Source organism: Procambarus clarkii, chromosome 26, assembly GCF_040958095.1.
Source record: "Procambarus clarkii isolate CNS0578487 chromosome 26, FALCON_Pclarkii_2.0, whole genome shotgun sequence".
NCBI classification, from domain to species: domain Eukaryota; kingdom Metazoa; phylum Arthropoda; class Malacostraca; order Decapoda; family Cambaridae; genus Procambarus; species Procambarus clarkii.
The window spans coordinates 11,169,824-11,186,156 of record NC_091175.1 but is presented as its reverse complement, the minus strand read 5'-3'; the positions used below and the strand labels follow the sequence as shown (position 1 = coordinate 11,186,156).

Below are 16,333 nucleotides of genomic sequence, written 5' to 3'. Positions count from 1 at the left end.
ATTTCCCGCAAAGGCGCTCTTTATTCTGATTTCTACCCAGTCATTTATTTCTCAATTTGTGCCCGTTGGCAGGGTCGTTGGTCTTCTGTTACTGATAACAAACTGTGTGCTAAGGATAACCTGTCTCCTTGGCCTTCCTCCTCCCACCATAATGTACATGGGAAACAGCTCTGAGGTTATGTAAAGGATGTACATGTTTAACTCACGGGCACTTAATGGTGCACCACCCTGCTCCTTATTGTACAAACTGCATTGTCCCTCTTAGTCTTACATCTCCTTGTTGAATGTCCTGTTTTTGAGGATGTTTGCTTCTTGCTTCCAAACTCTTCCTTCTGGTCATTTGTCCCTCAATAGAATCATTGGGGAATCCAATGCCGTTGATATAGCTCACCTTATGTGCTTTTGCTCTCGTATTAGCATTCTTAGTGATATTTAGTGCCTTTTGAATATGCTATATATTTTGAATATTAGCAGTGCCCGTGGCGCAGTGGTAAAACACTCACTCGCTTGGTGTTTCGCGAGTTCTTTTGCCTGGGTTCGTATCATGACCAGGGAGGATTGACTGGGTGCCAATTCTTAATTGTACTGTGTTCACCCAGCAGTGAATGGGAACCTGGTTATTAAAGGATTTAGGGGGTCAGATTCCAGGTAAAATTTAGGGTTAAGGACCTGCCCAAAATGCTATTCGTGCTAGTGGTTTTACAAGAATGTAGAACTCTTGTATATATAAATAAATCCTGTGACTTTGATGGTGCTACACAGTTTTCCCAGCTTAATGCCTTCTTTTGATAATTACTTACCCCATGTAGTTTAAATACTTAACTTCAAGAACACTATATGTATTTTGAAGTCTTGGGCCTCTTTTGTCATCCAGTATGTGTCTTGTGAGAGGACATTTAATAATGCAATTTTTTTAGGAATTCTCGTTTGAAAGCTAGAAGATGCAGAATAATAAAAGGGAAGTATTGAATGTAATCAAATTCCCTTTTCTGGTGGGTCCTCAGCAGCTTCCTGAGGTATGATGTACCAGGTCTCTAAGCCCAACCCATACATTGAGACACAGGACCAGAATCGGGCTCTGTCTACAAGGTGAGGAGTCTTGGGGATCAGAGATCGAACCAAAACAGGAAAAAAATATACTAGAAAGCATAAGTTTTCCATGCACTTCTTGGCAGTCTTTTTGACTGCTTGTGTGTGTTCCTTGCTTGCTCTGGTAACCCTCCCCCTTTCCAAGACGAGTCCCATGGAAACATCACTTAAACCAGGATCCAACATGCCCAACACTTAAAATCTAGGTGCACACATGAACTGAAGTACACTGCAGAAACTGTACTGAAGGAAAAAAGGGAAAGAGAGTGCCAAACCCTACCCAGTAAAAACTGTTTTGTACGCAAATGATAATGGAATTGCAAATAAGGGGTAGAGATACAAGAATGGGTAGAAGAATTGCTCCCTCACATCACACTTATGGAGGCAAAATTAATGAACATAATAAAAGTTGCTATGTTCCCAAGAGGAATCAGGGTTATAACAAAGGAAAGATAAGGGGGAGGGGGGATAATTATAGAATGGATTATGAGAACATTCAAATCTAGGAATCCCACTGCAGTGTTAATACTATTGAAATCCTTGATGTCCTACCTTGAGTACTGCTTGGTACTTATCCTTCAGAGCAGGAGTGGACCGTCTCAAAGCTCTCAATCTGGAGAGCAGATGAGAGAGGTATTAAATAATATATACATATAAGATACTGGAAGACCAGGTCCCAAATTTGCACAATAAATTAATAGCATACTTGAGCAACAAATGTGGAAGGAAGTGCAGAATAGAACCAGTGAGGAGTTGGAGGTTCTAGAGGCACAGAGAGCACTGTATTAACATCAGAGCTTGATGGCTGTTCAATACTATTCGGCATATGTAAGAAGTATTGCCAGAAAACATTAGTACTTCAAGAAGCATTTAGATTAGTTTCTGCAGGAAGTGCTGGACCAACTGGGATGTCATGGATATACAGCCCTGTGGGCTGCTCCAAGCAACAGCTTGTGGGATTAAGTTATAATAATTTGTGATGTCTGCATATAACTTGGGATATGTAGAAGAACTTGGAAGTAGAAGAACTCTCAGAACTCCCTCCAAGTAAACTACATTATTACATTCGATTACATTGTAGATCCTACCGAGGTAGTTAGATCAAGAAACAGGATAAAGAGTGCCTGAAATGGGATAGAGAAGGTTTAACGCCTACCTGCAGGATGCACAATGGGAGACTGAATTGGATGTAATGTCAAGTAATGAGAGAAGTGATTTTATAACATGTACAGAAACAATGGAACAGTTCATACCTTTTAGGAAGGAAATGGATGAACAGAGAACATGAAACCCATGGCTCAACAGGCAGCATAAGAAGGAAAAAAAAAAAGCAGTATTGATAAAGTATATGGAGACACTTATGAGGGCCTGAAAGGAGTTGACAAGAACTTGGAGGGAAGCAGAGCAGCAATTTGAAAATGACATTGCAACAAAACCAATAGACCAATCTAAGATGTTGAATAAAAAATCATGTGATCAGACTGCAGTGACAGTGTCACTTTAAAAATGACAAAGAAGTAAGTGAATAACTTTGCAATAGGTTCCATTTCTACAAACCAGAACCAAATTGATGTCCAAGGAAAGGTGACAACAGACTGCCAAAAGCAACACCATACCAAATCAGTCATCATCATGAATACTGAAAAAATTGGAGGGATCTTGTTACCCATTAACTCTAGTGTTCAACATTACACTTGAGACAGGAGAACCATCAGAAATTTGCAGAAAGGCAAATGTAGTACCAATATTCAAGAAAAAGGACAAACATAAAACACTACCCTATAGACAACTGTCGCTAACATGGATTTCATGCTTAATACTATACTGGAAACAGCCACCAGGAAGAGAATAGTGGAACACTTGGAGAAAAGGCATTCTGAATCATATCTAGGAATTTTGTTAATATTCTATGACCAACCCATCCTCCGAATTGACAGTACGATTTAATACTAAGTGTAATAAGTACATTCCCTTACTGTCATACACAGTGCATAATTACACTTATGGGGCTGTTACATTTACCTCCCCATCTATTCTCTTCATTTTCTGTTAAGACACTCAGAATTTTAGGACAAAATTTTAAAGTTCAAATTGTCATACACAAGTTTTAAATATCAGTAATTTCTTTTTCAGTTTTATTAAACAATAGAGATTTTATACAAAATTGGAAAATATCCCGAGTTACTTTACAATTTATTGATATATTTTAGTTTTGTTTTATTTGTTTTATAAAACTATAATATCAATATAAATATAGGTTAAGTACTAATTGTAATTAAGAAGCAATAAAATTATCTTCAAAAACTAAGACGTGTAATTGAGTTCGTGGTTTTCTATTCAGTTTTTCAGGTAAACTCAAATATTCACAATATATTTGACAGTACGATTTAATACCAAGTGAAAATAAGTACAATTCCTGACTGCTATGAATAGTACATAATTGCACTTATTTGTGCTCTTACATTTACCTCCCCATTTTTGGAGGACGGGCTGTCTATGACAGACAGCGCTACACTCTCTTGCTCTTGGCACCAACTTTTGATACGGAGTGAGGTTGTACACATCAGTGTTTGCAGATGACACAATGCTAAAGTGGATTGTAAAACTTGAGAAATACATTGCAAAGTCTAGGAGTGGGGCAGACTGTTAAGTGACTGTTAAGAGCTCAGTTCCAACAAGTGCAAGGTAATTAGGATGTGAAAGAGAGAAAGGAGACCAAGAGGAATCTACACCATAAGGAAAAGGAAATTACAGAAATCGGAAAGTCTTCGGAGTGAATATACTGGTACCAGTAATTGCAACATAAACACCAGAGGCACACATTAACCCTTGTGTTGCTCAGGGCTAATTAGCATTTGTCACCCACAGGTGCATACCAAAAAAATTATTTTTTCTTCTGAACCTGTTAATTTGTGTTCTCTGATCATGGGAAAAAATAATAAAAAAAATCGTAAGCGGCATATATTGCCCGCTATAGGGCGGGGAAGTCTGGCAAAAAAACAGGCGCTGACTCAGCGTGCATCCCAGACGGTCTGTTGCTCCCAGCCATCAGGCAGGAGTGGCCACAAAGAGATAATTACCTAATTATTTCAATGTCTCTGATTGATTTTTCGTAGTTCTTTTGCTGTAATATTATTCAATAGTGTGTAGTGTGATATATTTATATAATAAAATGAATGAATCATCTCTGTATTCAAAAATATGGTGTGCATATTGTTGATTCAGTTATGTTCATCAAACAGTGAACAAATACTTTGTTGGTTATTACACTATATACACAGGTTATATATAAGTATCTGCATGTTTTGCGCATGTTATAGCAAGTCACTCAACCCATCATATGATGTGTTGTGCAACTTAAGGGTTAACAGGGTAATATTAGAAACATACTGGAAGCAACAATGCGCACACCTTAAAGCACAAAGCCAAAAGTAAACACGTAGAGAGGTTTGCAGTAAGTTTAGTGCCAGAGCTAAGGTGGTTAAGCTATGAGGATAGGTTAAAGTAACTATCTTGCAAACCTAGAGAAGAAACAATTAGATATGACCACAGACTAAATATACTAAGGGACATAGACAAGATGGATAAAGACAGTTTTAAATATGAGAAAATGTAGGTCAGAAGTACATAGATGAAACTGGAAAAACAGATTAATAAAAATGTAAGGAAGACTATACTCATGCGCTGTGCTGGTGGTCAACAAGCTAAATGCTCTGAAAATTTAAGTCGTGGAAGCTGCATCCATCATCACTTTTATTATCACATTTAACAAAGAATTCTAACATCGGAAAATTTAAATTAAACATGCAACAGATCCAAGCAGGCAAAGTAGGCAGGGCACAGAGAGAGAAACCCAACTTTCCAATAATCTATGCTTGGTAATTAAAACTGTTCTTCCATGCGTTCTTATTTCATTATTTCTACTTTCCTCTTTCTTCCCCACCACTTTGGTTTTCCTTGAAGTGTTGCTCCTGCATGAGTTAATTCATGCATGTGTGTGTGTGTTCATTTAAACATTTAGAGCTTATGGAAGAGGCAACATTTAAATTAAAAAAAGAACAGGAACTATGGACATTACACCAAATGTCTCATCTGAAGGACAAGTTAGCAGTAACATGGGAGGCAGGATATATACAAAACTGGCAAATGTAAGAAAAACCTACAGTAATCGGTAGAAGGAAACAGTGGGAGCATTATACACCCAGCAACATGATGCCAATACAATACTGTTGTTTGCAGTATCAGCAGGAAATCTATATACAGTACTGTAACTTGTTAAGAAGAAAAAGATAAGAAGTATTTGCCACAGTTTTTACCAGAAGTAAGGCTGACTAGGAATATGCCAAGGGTATTGAACCTTACAGTCCAAAAAAAGTGGATTTATGACAAGAATTCATGAATGAGGGTGCAAGAGCTTCAGCTCATTCCCTGGAAACTAAGCTACAAATAATTAAATGTACACATGACCACATACAAAGTATAAATTTGTATGTAACATTAATTAGTACTGAATAATTTAATTATTAAAATGAGTGCTAGGTTCTAGGTCTAAATTTAATCCTGCCAACCATCCATAACACACATATAGTCAGCCACTATTATTATTATTGTTATTATTACTAATTATTATTATTATTATTTATTATTATTTGAATGGGTATACTTTTTAAAATAATAAGTACTTGGGTGTTTTAATAACTGTTATTGGTGTATAAATATTGGTGTAGATAGTCAGCTTGCTGCATATTTTGTTAATGAATGGATCTTCTTGAAAGTGGAATCATTTAGATAAGCTAAGTACATTAAATATTTAAGGCTTCTACCTCTGTGTGTCAAGTTCAATATGTCTTTTGTTGGACTTGTAAGATTTTGAACTATTATGATCTGTTGGCATTGAGTAAAAGAAAACCATGATTAAGGTAAAGACTATGAATGTGTTTTATTAATTTAAATTGAAAAGTCTACTAGTGTATAGCATGGTAATTTCAAAGATTAAATTAAATTGTTTAATTTATTGTAATAATGTGTATTCATTAGTGTCTCAAGAGTTAACACCAGATCATACTTCAAGATCTTTACAGTAGTTATATCTGCATCTGTTGTCTGGAATGTGATAAAATTTCCTTGTATGAAGAGGCAAAGTATGAGAGGGAGTCAAATGAACACGAGACATTGTGAGGAGAGAGCAACTGAGGTTGCCTTGCCTTGTTTTTGACTTCCCCTTGTATATATCCCTCTTGTTTAACACTGGTTTATGTCTATTAAAATTATACTATCCGAAAAAATAATTGCTTTTTAGTTGTTAGGATTTATATCTAAGGATATTTAAAAAAGAATAATAGAATAAAATTGCTTATCTATGACTAAATTTTTAAGTTTGTGATTTTATATCTACAGCATTTTTATACTCTACTGTGTATGTAAAAATAAATAAAAAAAAAGTATATATATGTATGTATGATTATTTATATTTTATATTGGGACCCAAGCCGAAGCCCAACCTGGAGGTTGGTCCTCCAGAACCTCTCAATGAATTCAGTAGAGTTCCGGGTTGGTAGATTTTGTACCATTGTAGCAACGTTGGTTAAGTCAGGTATCTGGGAATCCACAGAACGTTTGTTTAATTCGCTCCATTGCCTAAAAATGATTTTCATATTTATTTAATTGTATTTATTTATTTATTTATTTTTATTTACTTATTTATTTATTTATACATACACAGTATAAAATGTGATTTATATGTAAGAAGCAAAACTTAAAATTCATCAATATACAAGCAAGTACTTTATCTATTGTCCAACTGTAATATATAATATACAGTACACTACTGTATTTTGAAGTTCTATCCTAATTTAATATTAATGTTTTCATTAATGTATTCACCAATAAAGTTAACCTATCCTCCAGAGTAACTTTGTGCGCCACAATACTCCACATCCACGTGACTTGAAGGCTCGTGCAGAAAAACTCTTGGGTAAAAGCTTCAAAACAGCTGATGGTCCACTTGTTACTGCTGGGGAACTTTCAGTAAGTTTTATCTTTTCATTAACTGAAAATTCATATTATTTGAGTGTAAGAAATTTACTATAAGGTTTATTTATGACCTTTTAAAAAAAGTGTATTGTATGTGTGTTACTTTTTCAAAAGTCTATTCCATGTACTGTATTAATCATGAAATACCTTATTCACAAGTAATGAATTCATTTCATAATATTTTTAATGTGTAAATTTCACCTTCAAACCTAGAATTTTGTGTAATTACTGTACAATGTATGCATGGTCTATACATGATAATGCTGAAAATAACGGCTCACACTTACATGTGTAGTGTTGCCTTTCCTTGCATTTTGGAGGTTTATTAGGTTCTTTGAAATATTACAAAGATGAATACTAACCAGTTCTTTATCTTCTCAGAAGATAGGTTCAATCATTTATGGTTTGTATTGGCAAAGTCATCATCAATATAGTATTCTTATTATTGGTTCATCCTTAAATGACCTGATTTCTTAACTAGTCTCACATCTGCTGTAATTTTAAATTATACCACAAATTCTTTAAAATAATTAAATAAATGGTATTTCACCAGGACAAAGGAGAAGTCTTCCGTCCTCATCGAGCCCCTCCATCACCACCTATACAAGGACACACAAAACAAGTTGTGAAAGAAGTTTCTGCAGAAGTGGAACTGCGACCAAAGCATCATCAGGTTAGTTGAAACTATCTTTACAGGTTCTGTACTTATTGAAAAAAATATTAAATCTATAGTATAAAGATAGCATGCATTCAGGCAGCTTTCAGTTTGTGGTATTGGAAAAAATGCATTTTGTATGTGGGTAATCAATTTCATACCAAGAGTTGAAGTGCATCGGTGAATCTCAATGTTACGCAGAATTAAGTTCAGCTTATCTGATTATTCAGGTGTAATGCATTCTTGGCAGTGTCATCTTCCCATTCATACATCATTTCTTTTGTTTTTGCTAACAGTTTGGATAATATTTAAGCACTGCACATTCCAATCAATTTGGACTTAATATTATGAAACAGAATTTTTGTATTCTATATAGTATACTGTACTGTGCCATTTAGTTGAATTGCATCAGTTTTGCTTTATTCAAGTTGTGTTAGAATGTGATTTTCGTTCAACTCGAGGCTGCTTGTACAGTGAATAAACTTAATCTTGATATATTCAAGAGTGATAGATGGTCAACTGCATATCAATGAAGCATTTGCAGATATGACATTAACCTTTCGGCTGCACGTCTCATCAGGTGATGGAGTGTCTAGTTATGCTCAGACTGTTCATCCCATCAGGGAATATTAGAAATATTAGAGTACTTTGTTAAATTTTAAAACTCCCGTGGGTACAATGGGCTCACGTTGGCTTTCTTAGGCCTTCAGTAAACATATGCCATTTTGAAAAAAGAAATTGTGGACAACGTTCTGGGTGTGAAATCCTCAGTACTGAGTGAGCAACCGAGGCTGGTGCATGTAGCATGAGCTAACAGCACTCTTGTTCAGCTTGTGTTAACAGCATCACTTAAGTGATAAAATATATAACTAATATTATTTTGTAATGATAGTATCATAGAAGATCCATCCTGACTATAATAAAGACTATGTACAATGTTCAGATATCAGTGAACACAATGGTATTTATAATGTTCCCAGCTGACACAGATTAGGCACTGCAGTCTGCCATTGTTTGGTGCATCTATGGATCTTGAAACCTCTTGTTACCTTAGAAAATAAACTTGTAGAAAAATGATTCAGAATTTAGTGACACACTCAAACACACACACACACACACTATTGTGTGCGAGTACACACTCTCAGGGAGCTGGTGGTTGAGTGGACAGCACGCTGGATACGTAGTCCTGTAGTTCAGGGGTTCGATTCATGATGCCGGCAGAAACAGTTGGGCAGAGTTTCTTTCACCCTGATGCTACTGTTACCTAGCAGTAAATAGGTACCTGGGAGTTAGACAGCTGTTACAGGCTGCTTCCTGGGTGTGTGTGTGTGTGGGACAAAATAAAAAAAAAAAAATGAAAAAAATTAGTAGTAACAGTTGGTCCAGGACGGACCAAAACGTCGTCATCCGTTCACTTTCTAGTGTGTGGTTTGGTCAACATACTGTATTTCAGCCACGTTATTGTGATTCCTCGTCTGCAGTTGATTAACAGTTGAGAGGCGGGCTGAAAGAGCAGAGCCCAACCCCACAGAGGTGAATACAACTAGGCACAAAAGCACAACTAGGTGAATGCACACACACACACATAAATTATATACAAAATTAATATATATAAAAAATATAAAGACTTTGAGGATTGACATCAGATTTTCTCTCCATGTACTTTAAATGACCTCATAGCTATTCTTTAACCCTGGAAGACTTGCACGAGTTCTTCTGTCTTCCTCCTCCTCCTCCTGCTACCCTTCAAATTTGTCTGCCAATTCTCTGCTACCAAATCAATGATATCGTTGTGAGTCATGCTTGGTGCTTTGGTGAAATTGCTCATCACACTCAGTCCATGCATCCACTTTTTCCTCAAGATTGACTGTGAATGATTCATTTCTCCATTGTCAGGATTGTCCATTTATTCCCTTAACATAAGCAAAAAGCTCTTGGCTTAATTTCTTCTACTCACTTATTTTCTTTGCACCTCATCCTTCAAAATCTGCAACATTGTTGGTATCTTCAGGAAACAAACCACCTGCAGGCCAAAAAAATTTTCAGGTATGCATCAAGGTTGATTTCTTGACCATTTCTCGTGTATGTGCATTACACGATACAGCTGGCTTTATAGTAAATGATTTTCCTTGATAACACACTTCTTTGCATGGGTATATCTAGCAAATTGACTTTTCAAGTGGAGTTTGATGTTTGAAATTACTCCTTGATCCATGGATTGGATTGGATCAATGAGGTTATGTTAGGTGAAATTTTTTTACCAAACATCTTGCCCTTTACTTGCACATCTTCATAGGAATGTGTTGGCCTACTATCACCACTTTACTGTTCTCTGGCAAGCTAGTGCTCTTAAAATGGTTTTTCACTTTGAGTACAAAATTACTGGAAAACCATTCACGAAAAATGGATCTAGACATCCATGCACTAGGCTGAAACTTAAATCACAGGGATAGTATTCTTCACTCCCTTAAATACCTTTGGATTTAGACTTTTCCCAGTTGCAAGTAATGTTAATGTGTGAGAACCAGCTGTAGCTGCACAGCAAAGGACAGAGATCCCCTCTTCATTTGCCTTGACCCCAGCTGCACTATCACGGTCACCCTAGTGATTGTATGTATAGCCTTCTACCATACACTAGTACAAGGTTGTTTCATCAGCATTATACATTTGCTCAGGAGATAAAGGATCATTCTGCACGATCTCGTCAAATTTAGCCACGCATTCCTCTGCTCCTTTTGCATCAGCAGATTACTGTTTACTTTGTAATTTCACATGCCTAATACCATAACGTTAAACATTAGAGACATTAGAAAGAACTCTTTCAATGTCAGAGTAGTTAACAAATGGAATGCACTTGGCAGTGATGTGGTGGAGGCAGACCTCATACACAGTTTCAAATGTAGATATGATAGAGCCCAGTAGGCTCAGGAATCTGTACATCAGTTGATTTGACAGTTGAGAGGTGGGACCAAAGAGCCGAAGCTTAACACCTGCAAACACAATTAGGTGAGTACACAATTATCACAAATTTTCATTTGCTGATGAAAATGCTTCACTTTTTTCTTAATCAGCCATCCTGGCACTGGTTTCTTTGATTCATTATGTGTCTGCCTATACCACTCACAAACATCCCATCAACACATTTAACTCTAGCATTACTAAGTACTTTTCTTTAACACATTGCTAACTTTGTAAACCTAGCACGCATGATACTTCTAGGAATGCCAAATTCAAGTTCCTTTATGAGCTGAACTCTTTGTTCAAAGTTCACATGTTCTCTTGGCTTCACCGCTTTTTTGAAGTCCTGAACAATAGCTTTCCTGCCTTTCCTGACACCATAGTGGCAGGATGTAATATATGTATAAAACGGTGAAAGAGGAAAGAATTCTTCATGGCTAAAAGCAAACAAAAACAAAGCTGGGTTGTCTTAGTAGGACAAAACTTTAATAGGACAAAAGTAGGACACAGACTTTGCGAAAGCTTTCGACAAATGTGACCATGATGTTATTGCGCACAAAATGTGTGCAAAATAAATTACTGGCAAAGTAGGGAGATGGATCTTCAACTTCCTAACAAACAGAACGCAGAGTGTAATAGTCAACACAGTAAAATCCAGATCATCTCCTGTGAAAAGCTCAATCCCCCAAGGTACCGTACTTGCTCTAGTACTTTCTCTCATCTTAATATCGGACATAGACAAGGATACAAACTACAGCACTGTGTCCTTATTTGCAGATGACACAGGATTTTCATGTGAGTAGATAATATTGAGGACACGGCAAACCTTCATTTGGATGTAAATCGGGTCTTTCAATGGGCCACAGATAATAATATGATGTTTTATGAAAATAAGTTCCAGCTCCTCTGCTCTGGAAAAAAATAAATTTAAAGACGGAAACCATATATAAAATGGAATCAAATTATACTATAGAACAAGGATAACGAGGACCTTCCAAACAAGGGATACTATACCAATGATGATACAGTACTTTTTAAGACATTAGTGATCTCTAGGGTGGAATATTTTTGCACTCTAACAGTCCCATTCAGAGCCGGAGAAATTGCTGACTTAGAGAGCGTGTAAAGATCCTTTACCGCTAGAATCCACTCCATAAGTCATCTTAATTATTGGAACCAATTAAAAGTTTTGAATCTGTATTCTCAGAGTGCAGGCGAGAGAGCGATACATAATATTCTACACATGGAAGATTAGAGGGACTGGCTCTAAATCTGAACACACAAATAACATCACTTGAAACCAGTAAGCATGGCAGGATGTGCAAAATACCCCCCGTTGAAAAGCAGAGGTGCAATAGGTACACGGAAGGAGAACTCTATCAATGTCAAGGGCCCAAGACTTTTCAATATTCTTCTGCTACATGTAAGGAGCATAACTGGCCGACTTCTCAGTGTTCAAGAGAGAACTTGACAAACAATTCCAAAGAATACCTGATCAACCAGGCCGTGATTCTTACGACAGGCTGCTAACATCCTCATCCAATGCCTGGTTGACTAGACGATCAACCGGGAGGCCTGTGGGCTGCAGGGCTGTTGATCGCCGGAAGCTACACAAGGTAACCACAAGGTAGGTGCAGAGGTCACACTACTGCAACTTGGTGACTGGCTGCCAAACTACATAGGACTTTCCTAAGTGGAGGATGGTGGGGAAAACTGGTTTGGTGCCTGGTTGGACTCTCAAAGACATGAGGTAGTTGGAGTATTCGAACATTTGGAAGTTGAAATAGGGCTCGGGCAGTATATTTGATTAATGTGAGGAGCTGTTGGTTTTTAATAATTTATTAAATGTGCAGTGTTGTTTAGAGCTTTGTACTACTGTACTACTACTAGTAGTTTTTTTTTAATTGTTTTTTCTAAAGGGTTTCAGATAATGCAGTAGGGGATGAGGATAATCCCCTTTATTACATATTACAGGTCTACATTTGTATTTTTGAGATGTATTAGAAATAAGCATATTATTTTGTAAATTGCTTTGTATTGTACTTTTCCTGTCCTTGAAGAGGCAAGGTCAGCTAAAACTGTTTTAACCTTTGTTTTTATTGCTCTAGAACTCATACAAGGCCAAACAAAATAAATGATCACAGTAGAACTTCAGAAGAAGCTTTATATGACTTTTTATCTTAGCTGCTACTTGTTCTCTTTTTGTAGGAAGTGCGTTTAGATACAGCAGCAACTACATCACCAGAGACACAAGCTGCAGAAGATGGTATTAATCTCAACAGTGAGGTACTGTAATAATCTGAAGAAAGTGAACATTTCTCTCGGTGCACTTTTGTTGTTTGTGAATTTTGTGTTGATTGAAAAATTATCTTTGCTCCTATTATTAGTACAAAATAGATTTAATTTTTTTGGTGTTGCCTCTGAGTTTACCTTTCTTGTTTTCCTTGAGATCCTGCGGAAACCTGGACCACATAGTACTGGTATTTTGCTAAGAATCTTATAAGAAAAAAAAAAAGATACATTTCAGCACACAGGGTTTTGCACCAAAGAAATCAGTAATATATGTATTTTTAAATAAAAGCACTATAACAAAGTTGGGTTCCCAACCTTGTCACTTGAGACATCAGTTGTGAGCATCTTGAACTGTATGAAGTTGATCCAGTCACTTTCCTTTCTCATTTGGTGATGGGAGACAAGACTTAGAATCATTATGCAGATTCCAAGTCAAAGATTTAATCCATGCAATTAAATTCTCTGGCCTACCAAATGTTCTGGAATAAATCCACTTCTGCCAAGGTAATGGCTTCTGTATTATGGAATGCTGAAGGAATTATGTGGACCAACTACCTGCCACATAAAATAGTTTGCTGGTGATTAAAGGCCGAATTCAGAAAATGTATGATGACATCCATGAAAAATTATTTGAAATGGAGACTGTGCATGTTCATGTTGCATGATAATGCTTTGGTTCTCAAATCCCTTACATAGACATTTGTCCATTACAATGGTCTTGAGTAACCCAGTCACAGTCTGTACAGCTCAGATCTGGTTGCCCAAAGAATATATTTATTTTATTCACCTGGGTTGATGCTTTCAAGATGATGAGCTGACAGATGCTAACGATGTGTAGTTTTGAGGGGAAGTTAGAATATTTCTATTAAAGTAAGATTTTATTAGTTTATTTTATTTTATTATCTATTTAATATTTTATTAAATAGACATGTGGAATAAATTTATTGATGTCAGGGATCAATACCTGATTAACCAAGCTGTGTTTAATCGTATCAATTGATCGATTGATACGTATGGCTGTGAGCAGCTGCGTCCAATAGCTTGGTTGATCAGACCAACTACCAGGGGGCCTGGTCAGAGAATGGGCCACAGGAACCTTGACCCCCCAGAATCACAAGGTAACCACAAGGTAAGGTAAGAACCTTGAAATATAAAATGAGATTTGTGATGTATCCTTTTTATTATGCATATATTCCATTTGAAAATATTTTACTGTTCCTTGTATTTAGTCTGACATAAGTTTATCTTGATTTATTTGTGCTCCCTAAGTTTGTCAAGCATACAGATAGTAAATATATGTAAAGGAATTAAGAGGCATATCTACTTGAGAATTGATGTAGGGAACAAGAGTTCTTCATTGGGATCACATATTAAATGGTTAGATAAATGATCAAGATTTCTTGTTGTGGTAGCTTTTTGCAGAGGTTTGTCCCTAAATTCTCTATATAGCTTTTAATTTACAGTAGTTATCTGCATACGTTACTCTAATTTACACTTTCATGTCTACACTTATACATATAGTGCAGTGACAGTCAGACCACGGAGGAAGAATTGAAACAGGAATTTCCTTAAATACTTTCGTATATCAATACATCTTCAGAAGGAGTCCTTCTGAAGTTCTGAGTGAAGGAGTTCACTCCTTCTGAAGATGTATTAATGTACGAAAGTACTTGAGGAAATTCCTGTTTCAGTTCTTCCTCTGTGGTCTGACACCGTCACATTTTTCATCACGTGTTTATTTTCGTGATTTACACACACATAGTGCTGTATATAATATACTCATTGTTTTAGAATAGATTTAATTTTGGAAAAAATGTGGATTCTGTATACAGGGTGGGTGTGTGTGTATGTGTATATATATATATATTAAATAAATAAATAAGTAAATTATGGCACAGATTTTATTTTTTAAGAAACTATATAAAATTTAAATGAACTTTATGTAATTCTAAAATATTCAGGCTGAAAGTGAAAAGCACGTGGGATTCACTTTGAAGAGTGAAGCTGCTGAAGCTGCAGAAGTTGTAGAGGAGGTTGTAGAGGACCTTGAGCGGCCAACTCGTCTGCATCGAAGAGACACACCTCATCACCTCAAGAATAAGCGTATAAGTCCAACCACAAAAAATGCCGACTTGGAGAAAGTTGCTTCTATTATCGCTCAGGTTAGCTATCATGTTCTGACAAGAAGATTTTGTTAATTTGGTGCTTCCACTGAGGGGACTATATTTTTCTGGTAATATTTCCATTTTTTTTCCTATGCTGCTTTATTTTAAATGAGATACTTAAATGTTATAATACGGAGCATTCACTTACAGTTTGTAAGTAAATTCCTTACTCTCTATTTAGTGAATAAAATATTGACTTTTCTATATGATGTTGACAACTCACATACTAATTTTCACTCCATCACGTTGTAAGAATTTGGTAATCTGAATTCCGGTAACACAATTGAATTTGTGTTCATCTTTTTCAAGTTAAAGGTGAGAGTAAAGGGGTGAACAGCGGGAGTAATCTAGTAAACACTGGGAGTAACTGAGTAAACGGCAGGAGTAACCTGGTTACTCTGATATATGAACATGAATATATTTTTTCTGGTGTGGAAAGAGCTGAAGACAGTGTACCGGTTGTTGTGCTTACAGAGGAGGCTAGTACATCCGTGAAGGAGCTAAATGTAGCAAAGCTGCTAGTATCTGATGAGATGTGCAGAAATTATTAAATTTAGTGGAGATAAAAGAATGAAATATGTTTGCTGAATTTGCTAGAAAGCATAGGAGAGGTAAAATAATTATCAGGAGAAAGTGCTAAGGCATTATGACTATAAAGCACTTAGAAGGGATGAGACTGAGGATTTGGGATAGGATGGAGGAAAGGAATAGTGCCGATTGAAATAGCTCAAGAAGAATGCATACGAGAAAGACTGAATGGAAGAATTTTTTTTTACTTTCATAAAAAATGTGTTTTTTATATTTTTTGTATACAGTATTTAGTTTATTACAATGATGCTGTATGTGTTGCTATCAGTGTCAAAGGTAAGTTAAGCTCAGACTGATATGCATGTGCTGACTAGAGAAAAATTTGGATAAATAATTGGTTAAGGTATATGATGAATAACTTTGAAAACAAAATTAATTATGGTACCTTGCGTGAACCCAGATAAGCTGCCAAATACCTTAAATGTTTTAATGTTTTCTAACTTGGACAGTACCTGTGAAGTAAATAGTTATGAGAATTATGAAAAGATGGATCATGACAACTTGGGTGTTGATAATAATTTGCACCTGTATAATGTACTAATTGTTTAGTACA

The 16,333-nt window shown here is 36.2% G+C and overlaps 1 protein-coding gene across 26 annotated transcripts in view; it reads left to right on the top strand.

Annotated features, from left to right (window-relative positions):
• The window catches only part of LOC123756780 (scribble planar cell polarity protein), a 261,733-nt gene that overhangs the window by 142,340 nt on the left and 103,060 nt on the right, over positions 1 to 16,333 (top strand). For all 26 annotated transcript variants that reach the window (XM_069331892.1, XM_069331890.1, XM_069331891.1 and 23 more), the window contains 4 exons: positions 6,997 to 7,116; positions 7,676 to 7,795; positions 12,944 to 13,021; positions 14,989 to 15,189. In XM_069331892.1, the coding sequence (XP_069187993.1) occupies positions 6,997 to 7,116; positions 7,676 to 7,795; positions 12,944 to 13,021; positions 14,989 to 15,189 (519 nt within the window). The remainder of the gene's footprint in view (positions 1 to 6,996; positions 7,117 to 7,675; positions 7,796 to 12,943; positions 13,022 to 14,988; positions 15,190 to 16,333) is intronic.